At 46.7% G+C, this 22,423-nt stretch overlaps 1 protein-coding gene across 1 annotated transcript; it reads left to right on the top strand.

Moving 5' to 3' along the window:
- The first annotated feature begins 146 nt into the window (after positions 1-146).
- On the top strand, positions 147-6,185 carry LOC137591629 (glycerol-3-phosphate dehydrogenase [NAD(+)], cytoplasmic-like). The gene is made up of 8 exons (XM_068309751.1): positions 147-525; positions 2,566-2,743; positions 2,852-2,992; positions 3,159-3,297; positions 3,468-3,580; positions 3,650-3,883; positions 3,966-4,072; positions 4,172-6,185. The coding sequence occupies exons 1-8, from the start codon at positions 275-277 to the stop codon at positions 4,266-4,268; spliced, it is 1,260 nt and encodes a 419-aa protein (XP_068165852.1). The 5' UTR covers positions 147-274; the 3' UTR covers positions 4,269-6,185.
- The last annotated feature ends 16,238 nt before the right edge of the window (positions 6,186-22,423 follow it).

The raw sequence follows: 22,423 nt of genomic DNA, 5'->3' as shown, positions 1-22,423 counted from the left end.
TCGATATATAATTACTGCTATCAGAGTGGAAATATTATTTTGAAAAGAACTACACCGGAAGTGCCGGCTAAATGATGCGTTCGAGCGCACTAGGAAGCCGAACTTAGACTCCTCGGCGTCTGCCCCATAAGACACCGTGATTTTCCATGATAAATGACAGGGAATTGCTTCTGTATTAGTGATTTTATTCTTTTTGGAATAATCATATTATTCACTTTTTTAAAAAAAGTAAACCCAGTGATGAATCACCAACACAATACACGTAAAAACGAACATGTTAAAGGCATGTGAGATAAGTGTGTTCAGACGGCTTTGGCTGTGTTGTGATCGCTCCACGTATTTAAGAGGAACGGCCTCATCGAGAGCAGGGAGGGGCGGATCCGCTGAGGACTTCCACAGGGCGTGTGAGGAAGTTAGAAAAGACGAAAGAAAAAGAGAACAGTCTTTGTATCTCAAACAAAGAGAGGGATCTGACGCTTCCAAAATGCCCGCTAAAAGAGTCTGCATCGTCGGATCTGGAAACTGGCAAGTTTTTATTTGTCTTTTCGATCAGTTTGATGTTAAATCGCGACCTTTTCATCCATGTCTGGGCTTGCACTAGGAGCTAGTATGACTAAGCCACTGTGGCTCACTGTAAAAGAATTGAGCAAGCCACAGAATGTCCGGGGGGCCTCTCCTGGGGGGCCTCTCCTGGGGGACCTCCCCTGGGAAATGTTTTAGAAAATGGGGTTGTTTTCCTGCATTCTGGTGCATTCTGAGGACAAAATCTTCTGTTCAGTTTACCTAGAAAAATACACTAAGGTCAACAGTTCAAGCTTAACTATCTTTATTTCTGTCCTACTTTATGCAGGTATGAATGTGAAATTCAGCAATTGAAAACTTGCATTCACTATGTGACGATACAGTCATACAAAATATTACTCAATGTTTACTTGTAAGTTTTACTTGGACTAGAAGACGTTTGAACTTTGACCACCACCAACACCATTGGTATGCCATAGTTTTTTGTTTTCTTTTAATTCAACAACATGATTTTTCATTTCAATTTAAAAAGGCATGAAAAATAGCAGGCGAGGTGAATACATATTTACATGCATCACTGGTTATTCCTGCTGGTCATAGGTGTCATAAATCTAAGGGTACAAACAAGTATTGATAATATCTTTCATTTACCTTCTGATCGGTCTGTCACCACTCCTCCCCCCTCTCAGCATGCCCCATTTGTTTATTAATGAGGACTTTACTGTCACAAACTCTACTATAAAACACTGGATTCTTTTGATCGAGCGTCCTCGCCTTGTACACAAATTCGCGGGTACAGCTTGTAAAAAAACAATATTTTATTTTTCAATGGATGAGAGGAGGTCATGACCCGAGTACAATTTTTAATGATCGGGAGCGTTCAGGTCAGTTCGGCTATTTCCTTCGGCATGCTTCGGCTAAATTCCGTCGGCATGCGGAAATAGCAGCACAAGCGCCGCTCGCTAGCTGAAATAGCTAGCTAGCTAAAAGAGCTAGCAGAAATAGCGAGCACTGCTCGCTAGCGGAACTAGGGAGCGCTGCTAGCGAGTGACGAAGTTTTAAGTTTTAGCATTTTTTCCGTAAAAATAAGAACGCCACTGTGGCTACACAGTCTAAGAACCTTGTAGCCAATCTGGAATTTACTTCGCCTATGGCGAAGTGGCGAATGGCTAGCGCAAGCCCAGCATGTTGTTATTTGGAAAGTTTGGATCGAATCTGGTTTGTCTCCTTGGTATACTCAATCTTTTACAAGATACAGTCTGTTAAGGGACTAGAACGCACCACTGCAGCTGGGGTTGTTGTGAATTAACTTTTCATGGTTGTAATTTAAGCAGTAACAAAAAAAAGCATAAATTCCACAATAATTTTAAGAGACAGAACTGTTGTAACAGTAGGAATTGCTGTTCTAATCTCCCTCCTCATAACCACTGGATGATGTCACCCTTGGGAAGGCTGCTGAGACTGTGGGGGACGCTTAGGCGGTCACACTGTCCCTTCCATCATCACCTCATCAGCACAGGCTCGCCATCCATCATGCCTGAGATGTTCATGCTATTGTTCCGGCATGTCAAAGTTTTTTGTTGGCGCCGGTCCTGATTTTTGGCCTTACACTTGTTCAGACAGGGCGTGGACAGCCTGCCATTGCTCCTCTGCCTACATTAATGGAATGGAATGAATACAACCGTGTTCACGTCCTGGTGACTTGTCTTGTCAGAGCCTTGGATGCAAATTAAACGATCCTGATTGGGTTCTCCTTTGAGATCCGCAGGACAAAACTGTTCTGTTATATTTCTTTTGTGATGCATTTTTAATCGTTCGAGTGACTCTCCTTTATTATTTATCCCCCCATCTCCATGAGGAGGCTCCAGACTGTTTCTCCATTTCCCTTTGATTTTTAAAACCTGATTTCCAAGATTTATTAAATTAAATGCAAACCAACCCTTGAAGGTCGATTCCAATCCAGTTTTTTCAGTCGGCCTGGTTTTGTCTGAGTCACGACAGTCCAGATATGTGCTGTCATTAACTCTCTGTTGTCCTTTTCAGGGGCTCTTCTATCGCCAAAATAATCGGGAACAATGTCAGAGCTTCCAACCGGTTCGACCCGCAGGTGAACATGTGGGTTTATGAGGAAATGATTGATGGGAAGAAGTTGACGGAGATCATCAACATGGATCATGAAAATGTCAAATATCTCCCAGGTCACAAGCTGCCCAAGAATGTTGTGAGTGCTTCACCATACTTTTACATCTCTCTTGCTGAACCAGTTCCCCACGTGCTGCTGCTCTGTCATTTGATGCCGCTTCAGGACTAATGTTTGAAATCCCACCAGGTCGCCATTCCGGACATCACGGAAGCGGTCAAAGGAGTGAGCATCCTGGTCTTTGTGATCCCCCACCAGTTCATCAGTGGTGTCTGTGACCAGATGAAGCCTCACATCATGGAGGGAACCATCGGGATTTCGCTCATCAAAGTAGGATCCTATCATTGTTCTTCTTGTCCTTGGCGGGGAAACGAGGGGAAACAAAGTTTCCTGACTTTGCTTCTTATTTTTCTGTTGTTTTATTTTCAGCTCACAAAACGGTAATTTTAGAAGCGCTATTTTGGATACCCTGACTTTTGTTTTTATTGTCGTCCAGGGTATTGATGAGGGACCGAATGGACTGAAGCTCATCTCTGATATCATCCGAGAGAAACTCGAGATTGACGTCAGCGTTCTGATGGGTGCCAACATTGCCAGCGAGGTGGCAGATGAGAAGTTCTGCGAAACCACCGTTGGTAAGACGCCGATTCTTTTGCCCGCTGTCAGCAAATTATTGCATCTTGCATACAGGCATTGGTTTAAGTCTGAAAAGAGGATGTGGTTGTCTGATGATTGCAACAACAAAATTTTTTTGACATGTTGTTGACAATCGGAGAGATGATCTGTTAGTTTCTGTTCAACACAGGAGCGAGAAATGAGAAAAACGGCCAGATCTTTAAAGAGTTGCTTCAAACGCCCAACTTCCGGATCACTGTGGTAGACGAGAGCGATACGGTGGAACTGTGTGGCGCTCTGAAGGTATGCAGACATATTTGTGTGTATTGACTAGTTCCAAAAGCAAAGCAAAAGCAAAATGTTGCGCATCAGAATATTGTGGCGGTTGGCGCCGGATTCTGCGACGGCCTGGGCTTTGGCGACAACACCAAGGCGGCGGTGATCCGGCTGGGTCTGATGGAGATGGTCGCCTTCGCCAAGCTGTTCTGCGAAGGCCAAGTGAGCCCCACCACCTTCCTGGAAAGCTGCGGTGTGGCCGATCTGGTCACCACCTGCTACGGAGGACGAAATCGTAAAGTCGCAGAGGCCTTTGTGAAATCGTCCAAAGTGAGTCAGGATGAGAGAATTGACGTTCGGGATAACTGATAACGCTTCCAAGCGTTAAAACTTTTTATGTCCCTTCTTCCAGTCTATTGCTGAGCTGGAGGCTGAAATGCTCAACGGACAAAAGCTGCAAGGTCCGCAGACCTCAGCCGAAGTCTACAAGCTCCTGAAGAGGAAGAACATGGTGGAAAAGTGAGTCTGCCTTGATGCTAGTTGGCGTGTTGAAACGTTTTAGTTTCCTCTAATATCCTGAACTGATTCTGCTCGTCTGCATTTGCGTTTCTCGGACAGGTTTCCGTTATTTTCCGCTGTCTATAAGATCTGCTATGAGGGCACAGCAGTGCAGGAGTTCATCCGCAGTCTGCAGAACCACCCTGAGCACATATAGCGGTTTACGACCACTAGAGGGCAAAAGAGATTCATCAGAAAGAAATGCGCAAATACCAACGGAAAGCACTTTTAAGTTTTTATTATTACTGGTGTTATTTATGGATAATTGCCGCTGATAATTTTTCTCATTATTTGAAACAAATGTACTCAAACAAAAGTTATTAAAAAGATCATATCCCTTCATTTAAAAACTTTTAAATGTATGCAAGAATATTCAGGTCTTACTAGAGAAGACCGTTCCATTTCGGTAAGGACAAAATATTCCAATTGTGTATCTAGATCTTTGTGTGGCTTGATTTTTATTGCATGTCAATTTTCTTGCAAAGTTTGATGTAGTCTTTTGTTTATATATGGATTTTTTGTAAGAATAAAAACAAGCAATTTTGCTCACCAAATTTCTGTCATAATTATCAGGGTCACCCAGCTTAACCTAGCTGGTATATGGGCTTAACTTAAAGTCACCAATCTGCTGTATTCCGTGTGTTTCAACTGCGGGGAGGAAAACAGACCAGTATTCAATGTTCACACGACATCCTTAAAATATGTGATGTATCATGGGTAATTCCCCCAAAATGGGAACTTTTCCTCCCTTGAAGCTGCTCTGTTCTGAGTCACGTTGGATCCCACAGTCAAGCTGTGGTGGGCCGAGTGATCCCACAAGGGTCGCAGTCACTCTGTGAGAAAGTGGATTAAAGAACCAACAGATCCTTTGTCCCCCCCGTCTCTACCACGCTACCCGTCCGACTGATGAAACCTTTGATAGTTCCCTACAATCGGTCTCCCATCACTTTCCTGTTTAGCATATCAGTTGCTGTCTGTCACCTCATGTGAATCTTGCCATCGTCTCTTGGGTCGATGTCCTGAATGTGAAAAGTAGACATAAAATGTACCTTCAGATCTTCAGAAGCCGAGAGCGAAACATTTCCTCTCAAAAATCTGAGGACGATCGATACTCATGGTTCATCCCCAGGGGAGCAGGAATGTTAGGGTTACATTTCATTTGTAGTGGGTTCAGTAGTTATTGAGGCGCTTCACCCCCTCCCTTCTGCAGGCTGTTAGGCCTCAGTGTCCAGATCCTGGGAGATCAAGGGACTCAGTGGGAAGCTCAAGTACCAGTTGTGGAGGAGGGTACCACCCATGAGGAGGGTGCCACACATTCCCATAGGAGAAGTAGGTCAATCATGTTCTCTCATCTCATGATATGAAGCCCAGTTTCAAAGGGAAAGCCTCATTTTGAAAGACCGCCTTAATCACCACGGCAACTTGTCTGTTGGTCCTCCTGACACCACGCACACATGTACCCACTCTTGTCCATCCAGACGACCTTTTGGACAGTAGGGGATAATACCATGGCAGCATGGGTGCAAGTTCATCCACTTTTTTTGAGTTGCTCAACATTTTAGAGCGAGACATGGCAAAGTGTTTCTTAGCGTTTGGACTGAAGTTTGCCTTTCAAATAAAAAAACAAAACAAGCAGCTTTCGACACCTCGAGAACTTACACATCATACCTCTTTGTGTATCTTGTCTGGGTAGAGAAAGAACAAAAAGAAAAAAATTTGTGGCTTTAGGGAGAGATGTTTTGAAGCTAAATGTTAAACTGACAACTTCTGACAGTGGTCATCAGGAAAGTGTTGAATTTTTTTTGGAGCAGCGCAAACAAATTCCCATTTCGCTCCATCTGAAAAAGACAGATATACCAAATGTAGTTCAACTTGGCTTCAGCCTGTTGTTCAGCCTGTTGTTTTGATTCTTTTATTTGACTTCTCATGTGAGTGTCTTCAGAGTGTTTTGGCGTCCCTGGTGGTCCAAGTCAGTCAACGCATGCAAATTAGGCAAATGTAAAATGAGCCACCTAACTTAGTTGCATTAATATTTACTATTCATTTACAATTCGGTGCCATTTTGAAGTGTGGTTTCACCTGTAAATACTCTCTGCCTTGTAATAAAAGTGCTTTAAATGTCTTGACGAGGATCTGTTTTCTGGACACTATCAACCCCCCAAAAAAACATATCCAGGCCCTATTCAGCACATTCCACATCCAGTACGGATGTGATCTACGAGGTGCAACAAGGCTGCACCATTACTCAAAGTCCACTTATCACACCTGGGTCTCCCGTGGATGAATATCTCAGTTGTACATCCCAAGTTTTCCCGAGGGCTGCCCGTTAAATGCCTTCTAAACTATGTTGCGCCACCCTGGACCCTTGTGCTCTGAGAAGCTTTGTAATGTTGTGAAACCTCACACATAGGCTAATTGATAACTCATAGCATAGCACAGGCCAATGCGTCCTGGCAGCTCGGCATTTATATTGTATATATGGTATCTTTACATGTGGGTGCAAAGGGGGAGTCTTCAGCTCTTTTTGCATGTGAATGACAGGTGTATTGGTCCCCTGGCGAGGACAAAGCTGTCATTGAAATCACGAGAGGTGGAGAAAACCAAAAGACGCAAAGCAAAGGATGCTGCTCCTTATCCCCAGCTGGCGTTGGCTGGTTCAGCTCCTCTCCAAATCCTCCACTTCAACCCTTGCCCCTGAGTTTCTTCTTCCTCATCATCGCCTCGGACTAATCAAGTCATGCTCAACGGGCGCCGCGCTCGGATTCAGCCTCTCTGCATCCCTTTTTTTTGGTTATTGCGAACACTTAGGAGAGAAAGCATTGAGGCGCAAGGGTAGCTGGGAGCAGAGGCGAAAGCAGTGGTGGCAAAGATTTGTGTTTTTCTTTTGCAGTCGGAGAGAAAAGAAGAAGAGCTTGGCGGCGTGCCTGGCGGTGGCAGTGCATGCAAACACAATTGGGGTAGTGATTGGGGAGGGAATACAAGGCCTATTTGTTCGGCTCTCACCTCAAGGGAAGTGGATAAGACGGTCATAAAATACGGGCCATCCTGCTTTCCTCCAGGAAAGTCATTAATACCTTGAAACCACCAGGGGAAGTATGGAGACGAGACAAATGGAACGCAGACTGCGATGGGAAATCATTGACCATAATTCAATAAAATTAAGTCAATTTGGGCAGTAAAGGTTTGGCTAGATGCCTGGCTATGTTTAGAAAAGCACTCTGATCACATATGAAATACTAGGAGCCATTATGAAAATCTACAAAACATCAACGGGAGAGTAACCTCAATTTTTCACTGCTATATATCTCCGTCTAGACCAGTGGCCGGTAACCTTAAACGTTCAAAGAGCCAAATTGGACCAAAAAAACTAAAATCAAACTTGTCGGGAGCCGCAAAAAAATTATAAGCCTTATATATGAAGGCTTATATATGAAGGCTCAAGCAAGGTGTCTATTTTAGTGTATTATCAAATTGATTAACTAGTCTACAGATGCATAATGAGATTCATGATTGATTATTTTCCATGCAGCTCATCCTGGAGAGAACCAAGTGACTACTTTGTTGTACCATATTTGGTGGTTTAAGTTTACCTTCCATTACTGTATTATGTTTTGTTGTATTGATGAACTTGTTAAATGTGCTCCCAAATGCAGCTCACATATCAACAATTGCTCTAAATACAGTAATCCCCATTCAGTGTGTGATGGAAATGGCGTCTCTGGACTCTTTCAGGGAGGGGAGGTGAGAGAGCCACCGCTGTACATCCGTGATGAATACAGTCAGCTTGAGCTCCAATGACAAAACAGTGTTTCCACTCCTTGGGACTTTTATATAGCATGTTTAGGTAACAAGTTCCAAACAAGCAGTGCTATTAATATGATCATTTTCTCTTGCAGCTCATCTGAGTTTACATACCAGCACAACTACGCTGTCTATTCGATCACATCACAGGACTCATCACGTTTAATTGAGTATCTTCTTCTTCTTTTCCTTTCGGCTTTTCCCCTCAGGGGTCGCCATCAGGGGTAGCGAATGAGTTGCCCCCATCTAGCCCTGTCTTCTGCATCCTCTTCTCTCACACCAACCACCTTCATGTCCTCTTTCACTACTTCCATAAACCTCCTCTTTGATCTTCCTCGAGGCCTACTGCCTGGCAGTTCAAAATTCAGCATCCTTCTACCAATATAATCACTATCTCTCCTCTGGACATGTCCAAACCATCTCAGTCTGGCCTCTCTGACTTTATCCCCAAAACCTCTAACATATGCTGTCCCTCTGATGTACTCATTCCTGATCCTATCTATCCTGGTCACTCTCAAAGAGAACCTCAGCATCTTCATCTCTACTACCTCCAGCTCTGTCTCCTGTCTTTTCCTCAGTGACACTGTCTCTAGACCAAACAACATTGCTGGTCTCACCACAGTTTTGTACACCTTTCCTTTCGTTTTAGCTGAAACTCTTCTATCACACCTGACACTTTCCTCCACCCGTACCATCCTGCCTGTACATGCTTCTTTGACTCTTTTCCACACTCTCCATTGTTCTGGACTGTTGACCCTAAGTACTTAAAATCCTCCACCGTCTTGATCTCTTCTCCCTGTAACCTCACTCTTCCACTTGGGTCCCTGTCATTCACACACATGTATTCTGTCTTTCTGCGGCTAACCTTCATTCCTATCTTTTCCAGGACAAACCTCCACTTCTCCTCCACCTGTTCCCTGCTCTCACTGCAGATCACAATGTCATTTGCAAACATCATAGTCCATGGAGATTCCTGTCTAACCTCGTCTGTCAGCCTGCCCATCACCATAGTGAACAAGAAGGGGCTCAGAGCTGATCCCTGATCCAGTCCCACCTCCACCTTGAACTCCTCTGTCACACCTACAGCACACCTCACCACTGTCTTACAGTCCTCATACATGTCCTGCACCGCTCTCAAATACTTCTCTGCCACTCCAGACTTTCTCATACAATACCACAGTTCCACCCTGGGCACCCTGTCATAAGCTTTCTCCAGATCTACAAAAACACAATGCAGCTCCGTTTGGCCTTCTCTATCAACATCCTCAAAGTAATAATGCATCTGTAGTACTCTTTCTTGGCATGAAACCATACTGCTGCTCACAAATGCTCACTTCTGCCCTTAGTCTAGCTTCCACTACTCTTTCCCATAACTTCATTGTATGGCTCATCAGTTTTATTCCTCTGTAGTTGCCACAACTCGGCACATCTGCCTTGTTCTTAAAAATGGGCACCAGCACACTTCTCCATTCCTCAGGCATCTTCTCACTTTCTACGATCCTGTTGAACAACCCAGTCAGAAACTCTACTGCCACCTCTCCTAGACACTTCCAAACCTCCACAGGTATAGAGCCTGGAGAGAACCCACGCGGAGACGGGGAGAGCATGCGAACTCCGCACACAGCAGGACTCGAACCCGGACCGGCTGTGTTGTGAGGCGACAGCGCTAACCTCTGTGCCACCGTGCCGCCCTGGAATTAAATTAATGTCCTTGATTTGCTGATTGGTGATGTTGCGTGCCCTAACCTTTACTGTGTTTGCAGAAAGAAGCCTGTCTAACTTTCTATATTATCTCTATTTTGTTTTCAGTCGTTCATGTAATCCCCATCTATTGGAGATATAATCGGGGGGACTGTGTTTGAATGTATGTAACTCCGGTCAGAGAGCAGGCACCACACAGGGAACAGTTGATTTATGGCATTTAATCAGTAACTTGTGGCATTACCAGTCATAATTTCGTGAAGAACATAGTTTTGTAGATCACTGTGCTCTCCAGAATCAGCTCCATACAATGGATGCGTCCTCCTTCAACAGAGCAACAGGCACTTCTCTGGTCCTGCCCTGCAGACAGGCCATACATACATAATACAAGCAAACCTTGGTTTTTGAACGCTTTGGACATTGAACAAATTGGAATTTGACCAAAAAATTAGGAATTTTTTTGTTTTGGAAGTCGAACAAAATTTGGAAGTTGAACGTGAAACAAACGCAGTAACATCCATCCTCCTCCTCCTCTCCCTCTCCAACATTCACATATGCCAACTGCTTACCACCACAAAGGTAAAAAGTCTAATCTTAATTGTTCTTATGCTTTAACTGCAAAGTGCTTTCTATTTTAGAGTAGAGAGTATAGTATAACTTTATTTATCCCTTAAGGAGGGTCCGTCAGGGAAATTCATTTCTTCGTCGCACACAGCACAGTAAGTACACAAAACACAGAAAGCACCAGCACATAGAAAGTAGTACAACATCAAACAGAAAGAGTAATAAATAACCCATTAAGCATATATAAATAGAAAATCATAAATAGGCATAGAAATAAAAAAATAAACGGGCCTGGTTAAGTATGGGTATAGTGAAATGTCTGTAGTGTTTGTATTGTTTTTGCTGATGACACAGACAAGAGTCTGTGTCATCCCTCAGCTCTCGTGTGGACTTTCTTCTTCATCTCCCCCGGAGAGGAGTTGAGCAGTTTAATGGCTCGGGGGATGAAGGAGTTCTTAAGGCTATTAGTCCTGCATGTTGGAAGGCTGGTCAGGCTTCTCGGGCTTCTTTGGTTGTTGGTAATGGTGTGCAGAGGGTGGCTGTCATTGTCCATGATGTCCAGCAGTTTGTCCAAGGTTCTCTTCTATGCCACCGTTGTCAGAGGGTCCGGCTTCATCCCGACCACCGAGCTAGCCTGCCTGATCAGCTTCTCCATCCTGGAGAGATCCGCCTTGGTCACGCTCCCTCCCCAACACACCACAGCGAACGACAGGACGCTGGCGACGACAGACTGATAGAACATCCAAAGGAGCTTCCTGCAGATGTTGAATGCCCTCAGCCTCCTCAGAAAGTACATCCTGCTCTGTGCTTTCTCGTACAGCTGCCTCGTGTTGCTGGTCCAGTCCAGCTTGTTGTCCAGCCACAGCCCAAGATATTTATAGGCTTCCTCCGTTCCTATCAGAACTGGTCTAGGTTGGGGTCTGTCCCTCCTGAAGCCAATGACCAGCTCTTTAGTTTTGGAGGTGTTGAGCTGCAGGCTGTTGCTGTGACACCAGTCAACAAAGTCCTTCACACTGTAAACCCAAACAAGTTCAGAAACTCAAAATTTTTGTGGCAACTGATTACATAAAAACTTATGCTGATAATTTTTTTGAGTTACAACATACTTAAAAATTATGTATTCTGTTGACTCAATCCGTACTCTAAGTGCAATATATATATTTTAAATTACTTTTAACTTATTATATACATCTTCTTCATACTTAAATGATCTGATTGATTCTTATAAAAACTAAATTACATACACTCGAGGAAATTAACTGTACACAACGTACAACATCAGTATCACTTTATTAGGGTATAAAACAGCTCCTGAAAACACCTTTTAAAAAGGCATTACCAACTGTTACATTATATATATATTTTCTTTTCAGAACAATATATCAAGTTTAGTAAAACAAAACAGCAAAACTGAACAGTATTCAAGTGCAACACCTGGAGCCAACCTTTTTCTTTTACAAATACATATTTTAGCAGCCTATCATTGGGGATGAACAAACTTTCCCATCTCTGCACCGTACTTTCTCCAAAAAAATTCTTATAAAAGTAGCAGCTTAATAATGTAAAATTGTGCAAATGAGGAAAATGAAAAACATACCAAATAAAACAGAATAAAATACAATAAATCAAAGAAAATATAAATACATAAACTGAATTCCCATTAACAATCCAGGCATACTGATCAATGAGGTCAAGGAGGGAGTACAACAAAACAAACAAAAAATGTACCTCTCATTCTAAACTTTGAAAAAGCCCACATATGCAAAAGTGCTTTCAACATTTTAACTGACATGTCTAATATCAGACACAATTGATATAGACGTGTCTGATATGTCTATATCAGACATAGACATATATAGATACTGTATGTCTATGTCAGACATATATAGACATATCTATATATGTGTACAGTATATCAGACATACAGTATATAGATATGTCTACATATGTCTGAAGTAGACATATCAGACATGTTCTGAACAACATAGCTGTAGTAATGTTGCTGACATTAATTAAATTTATGAATGCCTCCACTCAGCAGCTATGCAATTCTCAGTTTGTTTATTCCTTTAACAAATAGTTTTTCAGAGAGAGTAGGTATGGTTTCAGTGGCTTGTTATCGTCCAGACACATCAACACTTTCTGGATTAATGTAAATGTGCGAGTGAGTTTCTTTGGATAGATAGATAGATAGATAGATAGATAGATAGATAGATAGATAGATAGATAGATAGATAGATAGATAGATACTTTATTAATCCCGGAGGAAATTGTATATATCCACTGCTCAGGCATTACATAACAAATAATACTGGATAAACACCACGAGAAAAAGAAACACTGACATCACAGGACATACCACAAGACATAACAGACACATGCAGCACTAACAGGACTTATATACTAAACTGTAACTAAAATATAAACAGTATAAAATTAAAATATAAACAGTTTAAAATTTTTAAAAATATTACAGTATTAAAATATAAACAGTATAAAATAAAATATAAACAGTATAAAATTGAATTAAAATATAAAACAGTATAAAAAAATTATATATATATATATATAAACAGTACATATATAAACAGTATAAAATTAAATTAAAATGAAATTATATTAAATCCATTCAACCCCGTGCTGACTTCGCCACCTCCCCCCCGCTCCTCCTGAGAGAGTCATTTTACCCCCTGATGGCACGGGGCACGAAGGAGGACCTCAGCCTCTCTGTGGAGGGGCTGTGTGACAGCAGTCTGCCGCTGAATGTGCTTCTCTGCTGGGAGAAGGTGGTGTGTAGGGGGTGCCTGGTGTTGTTCATGAAAGCCTTAATTTTAGACATGGTCCTGCTCTCCAGAAGCATATCCACAGAGTCCAGGCTCAGCCCGACCACTGAGCCCGCTCTGCGGATGAGTCTGTTCAGACGGTCCATATCTCTTTTCCTGGCCCCCCCACCCCAACACACAATGGTGTATGACAGCACACTGGAGACTACGGACTGATAGAACATGAGAAGGAGCTTAGGACAGATGTTGAAGGAGGCCAGCCTCCTCAGGAAGTACATCCTGCTCTGCCCCTTCTTGTACACACAGTTGGAGTTGAGTGACCAGTCCAGTCTGCTGTCTAGCTGCAGTCCCAGGTACTTATAGTTTTCTACCACCTCCACCTCACTGCCCTTGATGATCACCGGCTGTGGAGAGGGAGGTGCCCGCCGTAAATCCAGAACCATCTCCTTTGTCTTGGAGACGTTGAGCTGGAGCTGGTTCTGTTGGCACCACTCCACGAAGTCAGCCACCAATGCCCTGTACCCCCCCTCATCACCCTCCCGGATACATGCCACTATCGCGGTGTCATCGGAGTACTTCTGTATGTGGCATGTATCCGAGTTGTGCTTGAAGTCTGATGTGTAGAGGGTGAAGAGAATGGGGGATAGAACGGTCCCCTGTGGCGCCCCCGTGCTGCTGGTCACCATAGAAGACAAACTGTCCCCCATACGGATGTACTGGGGTCTGTCCGTTAGGTAGTCCGTAATCCAGCTCACGAGGTAGGGGTCCACAGCCATGGAGGTCAGTTTATCCTGCAGGAGCCGGGGCTGGATGGTGTTGAAGGCACTCGAAAAGTCGAAGAAGAGCACTCTGACGGCACAGCCCCCGGCGTCCAGGTAGGAGAGTATGCGGTGGAGGAGGTACAAAACAGCGTTGTCAACCCCAACCTTGGCCTGATAGGCGAACTGGAGAGGGTCCATAGCACCCTGCACCTGTGGACGCATGAGCTCCAGGACCAGTCGCTCTAGGGTCTTCATTACGTGGGAGGTAAGAGCGACCGGTCGGTGGTCGTTGAGCTCAGTAGGGCGTCCTTTCTTGGGTACAGGGACAATGCAGGAGGTCTTCCACAGTGACGGGACCCTCCCCAGCCGCAGACTGAGTTTGAACAATTGTTGCAGGGGGTCCCTTAGTTCTGAAGCACAGGCTCGGAGGAGTCTTGGGGAGACCTTATCTGGTCCAGCCGCCTTGTAGGGACGGAGCCTCCTCAGCGTTGTTGTCACCAGGTCTGCAGTGATGACGGTCTCCGTCGTGGTGGGAGCAGGAGGTTGTGGCAAGGTTGGAAGTCCAGTGGTTGAGGTGGGGCCGTTGAGCTTCGCAGTTCTTGGAGTGGGCTCGGGAGAAGTGGCAGGGGTGGAAGGAGAGGAAGCACAGGAGGAGGGAGCATAAGTGGAGCGGTTTGCAGGACCGGAAGAGGCCCGGGACGAGGAGCCGGGAGTGGTGGGGGAGCTGAACCGATTGAAAAAGCTGTTTAGTTCATTCGCTCGTTCAATATTCCCCTCCACAGTGCTGCGCCCTTTCCCGTGTCCGGTGATGGTTCTCATCCCATTCCAGACCTCCTGCACCTGGTTGCGCCCCAGCTGCTTCTCCAGCTTCCTCCTGTACGCCTCCTTGGCCTCCCTCAGGCAGAGTCTCACTTCCTGCTAGGCCTTCCTCATCTCCTCCTCATTCTTGCTCCTGAAAGCCCGCTTCTTCCTGTTCAGGACAGCCTTGACTTCCTTGGTTACCCATGGTTTGTTGTTGGGGTAACACCTGATTGTCCTGACAGGGGCCACGGTGTCCACACAGAAGTTCATGTAGTCTGTAAAACACTGAGCTGCCCCCTCAATGTCCTCCCCATGTGAGCCCACAATAACATCCCAGTCGGTGGTCTGGAAGCAGTCCCTCAGCATCTCCTCTGCTTCCGGGGACCACCTCCTGACCTGTCGTGTTGTTGCTGGCAGCCGTTTCACCAGCGGGATGTAGGTGGGCTGTAGGTACACTAGGTTGTGGTCTGATTTACCTAGTGGAGGGAGGGGGGTGGCGGTGTATGCCTCCTTAGCATTAGTGTAGAACAGATCGATGGTTCTGTTCTTCCGTGTGGGGCAGTCTACACACTGGACCATTGTGGGGAGAGATGAGTCCAAGGTGACGTGGTTAAAGTCACCGGTGATAATGACGAGCGCCTCCGGGTGCCGGGTCCGAAGAGCAGAGGTGGTCCCACAGATGGTCTCTCGTGCCGTCTCAGGGTCCGCACGTGGAGGGATGTAGACAGCGAGGACAATAACGTGTGAAAATTCACGCGCCAGGTAGTATGGTCTGATGCTAACAGCTGTTAGCTCCAGGTCGCGGTTACACAGTGTTGATTTCACTGTCACATGTCCCGGATGGCACCATCTATCGTTGGTATAGATGATTAATCCACCTCCTTTCTTCTTACCGGCGGTGTTCGTGTCCCGGTCCGCTCGTACGGAGGAGAAACCGGTTAGTCCGACGTTAGCGTCTGGCACGTCGCCAGTTAGCCACGTCTCTGAGAACACCAACAAGCTGGTCTCCCGGTAGCGCTGCTCAGTCCTGCACAGCGCCGTCAGTTCGTCCAACTTGTTAGGTAGAGAGTTCACGTTCCCCATGATGACGGAGGGGACGAAGGGCTTGACTCTCCTCCGGTTAGCGGCTCTAGCCGTTAGTCTAGTCCTTTCAACGCGACCCGCTCGGCATCAGCTATATCTCCATCGGAGCTCAGCGGGGATGAGATCGCGTGTTGCTGGGTCTCCTTTGACCCTCATGGACATCAACTCCTCCCTGGAGTACACCAGCACATTAGGATACATTATCTAATTTTACGTTAAAAAAAATACACGCAGAAACATAGAAAAAAACGCAAAATTATGCATAACAAACTCGCTCTGAGCAAAGGAAACTGCAGCCTGCTCGCGCATGCGCACAAGGTTTTTAATCTTAAAATTTAGATAATCTAAATGTAATGAATACATTAAACCAAGAAGCACCACAAAAGCATCAGCCAACCTCCCTCACAACAACATCATCCTCTATCACAATGGATATATTCTCAGGGCTGAAGCTGATGGAACCAGTGGAGTCAGGAACCACCAAGAGGAGCGCTAGTGGTGTGTCGGTGGTATCCATCTCATCGTCACGCTGCAACACACACAAAAAAAATTCCAGAGATGTGACACAATCCTTGTTTGTAGAGCCAAAAATGGTATTCCTTATGATAATATATTAAAAACCCAGAAAAACAAAACAAAGAAGGCAATGTAAAAATAAAATCAAACTTGAGGACTGCATTTTGATGCACTGAACAAAAACCCCCCGACAATGGCAGGGTTTTCTGTTCATTTTTACAAATATATTCGGCTGAGTGGCACCACTGAACATAATATTCATACTTGCATAGCAGGTTTTGTAGAATCCAGTGTGTAAGATAAGCCAAGATTCAAATGAAGTATATGTGTGTTTCTAAAGTGTCATAATCTACCTTAGAAGTGCTGCACCCGAATATACTGACAAGCACATCCTGTTCCGGTTAATCACCTACTGCAGACAGCTGCAACCTTGATGACGATTAGAATGTTCCAACATAGATAACCACAGGTTAACTCCCGACATGCAGAAAAACATCTTTTTATTCTTGACCTTGTGTGTGATCGAAACTGTTATGGCGCCTGCGCGTGTCTTTATCAAACCCTGCTCTATCCATTTTTTTAAAAGAAAGCAGCCGGGTGGGACAGAGTCAGAGTGTACTTCGGATTGCACTGAGTTAAGTGCACCTGTTCTGTGTCTCTCCCTGCTGCATCTGGTAAAACTTTGAAACCTCTCTGGGTACCTTTGTCTGATAACCCTGGTCTAGCTTAGAACAGTTTTTGAGTAAGTGTTCGAGATTTAGACCCAACATTTCTCTGGTGCCGAAACCCGGGACCCAAGACCTGGACTTCAAATCGACACGGGAACGCAAAGGCCTCGAACCAAACCACATTCGGTCACACCACGTTCGTCACTCCGAAAGAGGCCAAACTCGACTTCCTGCGCTGAGGAGAAGCTCCGGTGACGGGTCCCCCCGCGAACCAGGGCAACATCAGACAAGGTAAAATCTAAAAAGAATTCAAGTGAAATTTTGTTGTGTTACAAGGCTGGACCATAAAATACCAATTTGAACAATCAAGAGAGCTCCTAATAGGTTCAGTCCGTCCGGGACGACTGACCGGGCCCCCTCTCACGTAAAAAAACTTGTGAGAGCTGGAAAAAAGGGGTACCTATTGAGTTGAGTTAGGATCTGAATCTTCCTGCATTCACGGCTGTGCGCGTCGAGTTCCGGGAACCGACCCACGGTGTCAAACTGATTCCACGGCAAAACACGTTAAAAGTCCGTCAAGACCGACGCAGTGTGTCTTCGGTGCAACGTTTCCGTGTACTAGAGTTGACTATAAAGAAACCCCAAATTTTAAGAATCAAACGTTGGTCCAGCTTTTACAGAAAATATGTTAAAAGCCCAGAGAAGGAAAAGTGCACTATAAAACGGTTCGCACCCAAAAGTGTTAAAATCATTGTTTCATGTGATGTCTGTCTTCGATGTGTCCACTGCTTGGCTATAAAAGCGAAAGTTAAGAGTGAATGATAAACTAACATCGGATCAGCGGATCCATTCTGTGCTGTGTGGCAGATTGTGTCTGTGGACAAGCGTTTGTTCCGTTCACACGCGTCGCCCGTTCAAGCACCGGTGCCACCCATACACACATAGTCACACACATACACATAAACATTTACACCATGGGACAGACCCGAGCAAAAGACATTGCAACCAAACCTGACGTGCGCTTTATGCAACAATGTCATGCGGACTAAATTTCTGGAGAAATGGATCAAGAAACATAGATTCGACCCATGTTTGAAGAACTCTGAGGAAATGACAGAATTGGTCCGAAGATTGCGAGAAGAGCGAAAGGAAAAATTGAGGAAAGGAAAGAAAAAGAATGTGAAAGATGGGGAGCTGAAAATGGCCAAACTTTGGCTCGAACAAAGCACAAAAACAGTCCTCGCCATCCAAGAGAAAGACAAGAAAAAGAAGGCAAAACAGTCAGCCACGATGGCTGCGCTGGGCATCTCCCCAGACTACGAGACAACGCCCAAACAGCCATCCGAACACTCGACTGAAGCAAGTGATCGCCACGAAAGCCAAAGCAAGTCTGACCAGAAACAGGAAGATCCTCAGAGCACCCTCGAGGGGCGGACCCAAACGAACCGCCCCCGAAGAAATGCCATCCCACGCCTCCCTGATGATAGCTCACCCTCCCTCACCCGCCATGCCCGCAGGCAGCAAGAACGCTTGTATCCTGAGTTGCCACAAGAGGGCATGCAAACCTCACCCCAACGAATGAACAACCCCTTCGCCACCAGTAGCCCTCCAGCATACACAGGCAGCCCACAGTTTCAACCACTCCACAAAGCCGACGGCCTCCTCTCATGGCCCGGAAGCCCAGCCCAACCATCTGGAGCCGTCACCCAATACCCCATGTTTGCCGTTGCGAAATCCGGCCTACACAGGCCAGCCGGATGGCCAGCCGCCAACCATCCTGGTGCACCGCCCATGGACTCAGCAGGAATGTGCCGAAGCCTCCAAGGGCCTTGGGGACGTCAAAAATAACCCCACAGAATGGACAATGAACTTCCGCAGCCTGGCTCTTACCTACCACCTCAACGGCAGAGAAATGGAAAGCGCCCTTAGAATGGCTCTAGGACATCGCTGGAGCAGAGTGCGAGGCCCCTTCAACCTGAATGGACCCAATGGCTCCTCCCTCCCACACGACTCAGACGACCTGGCCGGAAGGACAGCAGCAGTCCTCCACAGAGTGGAACAAACCTTCAGAAAAGTCTCAGACTACTCCAAGATCTGCCAGTGCCGCCAGAAACCCTCTGAGTCTGTAGAGGAATACAGAGCCCACCTGGAAGAGGTCTTTAAAGCCAATAGCGGCCTCCAAGATGACCAAAACCCAAATGGTGCTTACCAAAGCCAACTTAAGAGTCACCTCATGAATGGCATGCAAGAGACCATTTGAGGATTCATCCAGAAACACCTCATTACCTGGAGGACTGCCACAGTCCAGGAAATCGTCCAGTGGGCAACACATGCCACTGAGGTGCAACAAAAATGCAAAGCTTCGGGTGCCACAGCCAAACTCATGACCATCCTGGAAGGAGTCGACGCCTTCACCACGGTCGACCCCCCAGCGCCGACTGGCATTTACTACCAAAACGCCCATTGCAGCAGAGGCCGAGGCCGTCCCACCCAGGACTGCAGACGCAACCCACGCCGCACGGCTACCCAAGACGACATCTGCTATAACTGCAACAAGGCAGGTCACTTTGCCCGGGACTGCCCCCTTCCCAAAACTGGATACAGAGGCCCTTCAAGACGAGACCCCCTGTTCAACCCCAGTCATTCACAATGACTAGCACGGGACTGCAATGCGGGCAATGGAGGATCCAGACGCTCCCCTCCAGATCCTAGACCTGCAGGCCATCTTCTCGTCCCTAGTAATTCCAACCGAAGCCACCAGAACCCTTCTGGTAGGCCCACTGCAGACAGCCGTCACCTTCATCTGTGACACTGGAGCTGAAGTGTCTCTCATCCGAGATGAAGTTCCAGGTCTAAAACCCTCTGGTCGGAGCATCCTCGTAGTAGGGGCCTCTGGAAAACCAACGCCCAACTAAAGTCATTGACGAAGATGGAACAGAAGTCACGACTACCTTCGTTCTAAGCCCACACTGTCCAGTCAACCTTTTAGGCCAAGACCTCCTTGTAGCACTCGGCCTCAGTATTCTTGCTGATGGGTCGACGCTCAAAGTCTCTATAATGGACAACGCATCGCTATTGGTCCTCAAAAGTCCGTCCACACCTACCACTTTCTATGCCTTGGACCTAACCACAGCAGGGCCCTCTTCGGTGACCCTAGACCTCCTCGCACAGACCAAATCTTCAATCCCATGCCGTTCTATGATCATCCAAACGCAATTCCCCCTCCATGCGACCATCCTCTTCCCTCACCACCCAGTGGACCGCCAGTGGCTACTGAGTTCCACCGCTTACGGCCCTCGCGCCTACATATCAAATACCTTTTGTGGGGTCCGGACTGGGCCTGTGAGGTCACAACCGTTCAGGAGGAAGTATCAGCCATGATGCCCTTCGTTGCCACACCACATGTATCCTTAGCTCGTTCTGCTGAGATGTCGTGGCAACAGCTGAACCAACGAGCATCAGCAGCTGAAAAGACGCGTCACTGGGAAAAAGTTGATGCAACTACTTTTCGTTTGGACCACAGCTACTACGGCACTATGTGGAAACGCTCCCTCGGATGGAATACTACGGCCTCTCCAACGACTCACTTGTCTGCCTGACAGCCAGTCCAAGCCCTTCACGTAGCCTCCGACTTCCCACAGATTCCCCCGAAATTCTGGTCCACCTCCAAAGCCGACGTGGGTCTGTTGACCACAGCCTCCCAAGTGACAATCGAGCCAAAGACAACGTACAGACCCAGAGTGAAGCAATACCCCTTAAAGCCCGATGCCAGGGAAGGCATCCGTCCTGTTATTGCCACCATGATTGCTGCTAACATCTTCGTGGAGTGCCGCACAGCTGAGTGTATCACACCCATCTTCCCAGTTCGAAAGGCAGACTCTACTACGTGGCGCCTGGTCCATGATCTCCGAGCAGTCAACCAAGCCATCGTCCAGTGAGCCCCGTGCGTTCCGGATCCACATACTCTACTGAATGAGCTCCGCCCAGAGCAACGATGGTTCACAGTCATCGACCTCACCAATGCCTTTTCCTCCATTCCTCTCCACCCCTGTGCCATGGGTTGGTTTGGGTTCACTTTTGATGGAAGGAAATACACCTATACGAGACTCCCTCAAGGTTTTTCCGCGAGTCCCACCATCTTTTCCCAGGAGATCAACAACTGCATCGCACTCCATGGCCATGCCCAAACAACCCAAATCCTGCTCTACATCGATGATATCCTCATAGCCAGCCCTACACCGTACGAAAACAAACTCGAAGCAGCATCCTTGTGTACGCACCTGGCCAACACAGGAAACAAAGCCTTGCTTGCCAAGATACAATGGTGCCAGCAGGAAGTCACCTTCTTGGGCCACAGGATCTCCGTAGAAGGTTGACAACTGACCGCAGAAAGAAAAGACGCTGTTCTGCAAGCACCTCGCCCTGCCACGAAGAGACAGATGATGGCCTTCCTGGGTCTGACAAACTACTGCTGTGCGTGGATTGCATCCTACGCCGAGAAAACACAGCCACTACTAAACCTCATATACTCAGAGAATTTGCCCCTGTCTGCCCGCCTGGATTGGACCCCCGAAGCTGCCGAGGCCTTTACAGCACTCAAACACGTCATCACTGACTCCGGGGTCCTGGCCCTGCCCAACTACAAAAAACCCTTCACCCAAATGGTAGATTGCAAAAGCGGCTTCATGACATCTGTCCTCCTCCAACCCCATGGCCAAAAGCTCAAGCCAATAGCCTACTACTCCAGGAAAATGGACCCTGTCGCTGCTGCGCTACCCCCATGTGTTCAGGCCATTTGTGCTGCCGCCATGGCTATCACCATGTCAGCCGAATTGGTCCTGTTCCACCCTCTGACCCTACTTGTTAACCATGCAATCGACATTTTGCTCACCCAAACCAAAATGTCCTTCCTCTCACCAGCACGACATCTCACCGTCACCGCTAAATTTGCTCTCACAGCCCCATTTAACCATCAAACTTTGCGGCACCCTGAACCCAGCTACACTATTGACTACTGCCGAAGATGGTGACCCACACGACTGCCAGGAATGCACGTCCGTCTGTTGTAAGCCCCGAAAAGATCTCCAGGACACACCACTTTCGACTGGTCATATTGTGTTTGTTGATGGCTCTTCTTCCAAAGCCCCTGATGGAACGAACTGCACTGGCTATGCCGTAGTCACACAAACCTCTACCCTAAAGTCTGGAAAACTGCCTGGCAATTGGTCAGCCCAAGCTGCAGAATTAACGGCCCTCACAGAAGCATGCAGACTTTTTCGTGAAGAGGACGTCACCATCTATACGGACAGTCAGTATGCCTTCTCCACACTCCACATTTTTGCCGCCCAATGGGCCAGGTAAGGCATCCTCGGGCCGACCCGTCATGCATGCCACGCTCCTCCAAGACCTTTTGGAGGCCGTCCTCCTACCCAGAACCATAGCAGTTTGCAAATGTGCTGCCCATACGTCAGGCACCGACCCAGTCTCTCTAGGCAATGCCAAAGCTGATGCAGCCGCCAGGATTGCGGCCAAACACGCCATCTCCATGCACCTCCATCAAGCCTCCACACCGCGTGTTCCTGAATCGATCCCCTTGGAAGTCCTCAAAGACATGCAATCAGCTGCCCCGGACAA

This window comes from Antennarius striatus, chromosome 24, assembly GCF_040054535.1.
Source record: "Antennarius striatus isolate MH-2024 chromosome 24, ASM4005453v1, whole genome shotgun sequence".
Classification (NCBI taxonomy): domain Eukaryota; kingdom Metazoa; phylum Chordata; class Actinopteri; order Lophiiformes; family Antennariidae; genus Antennarius; species Antennarius striatus.
This window is presented reverse-complemented; position numbering and strand designations above follow the sequence as displayed.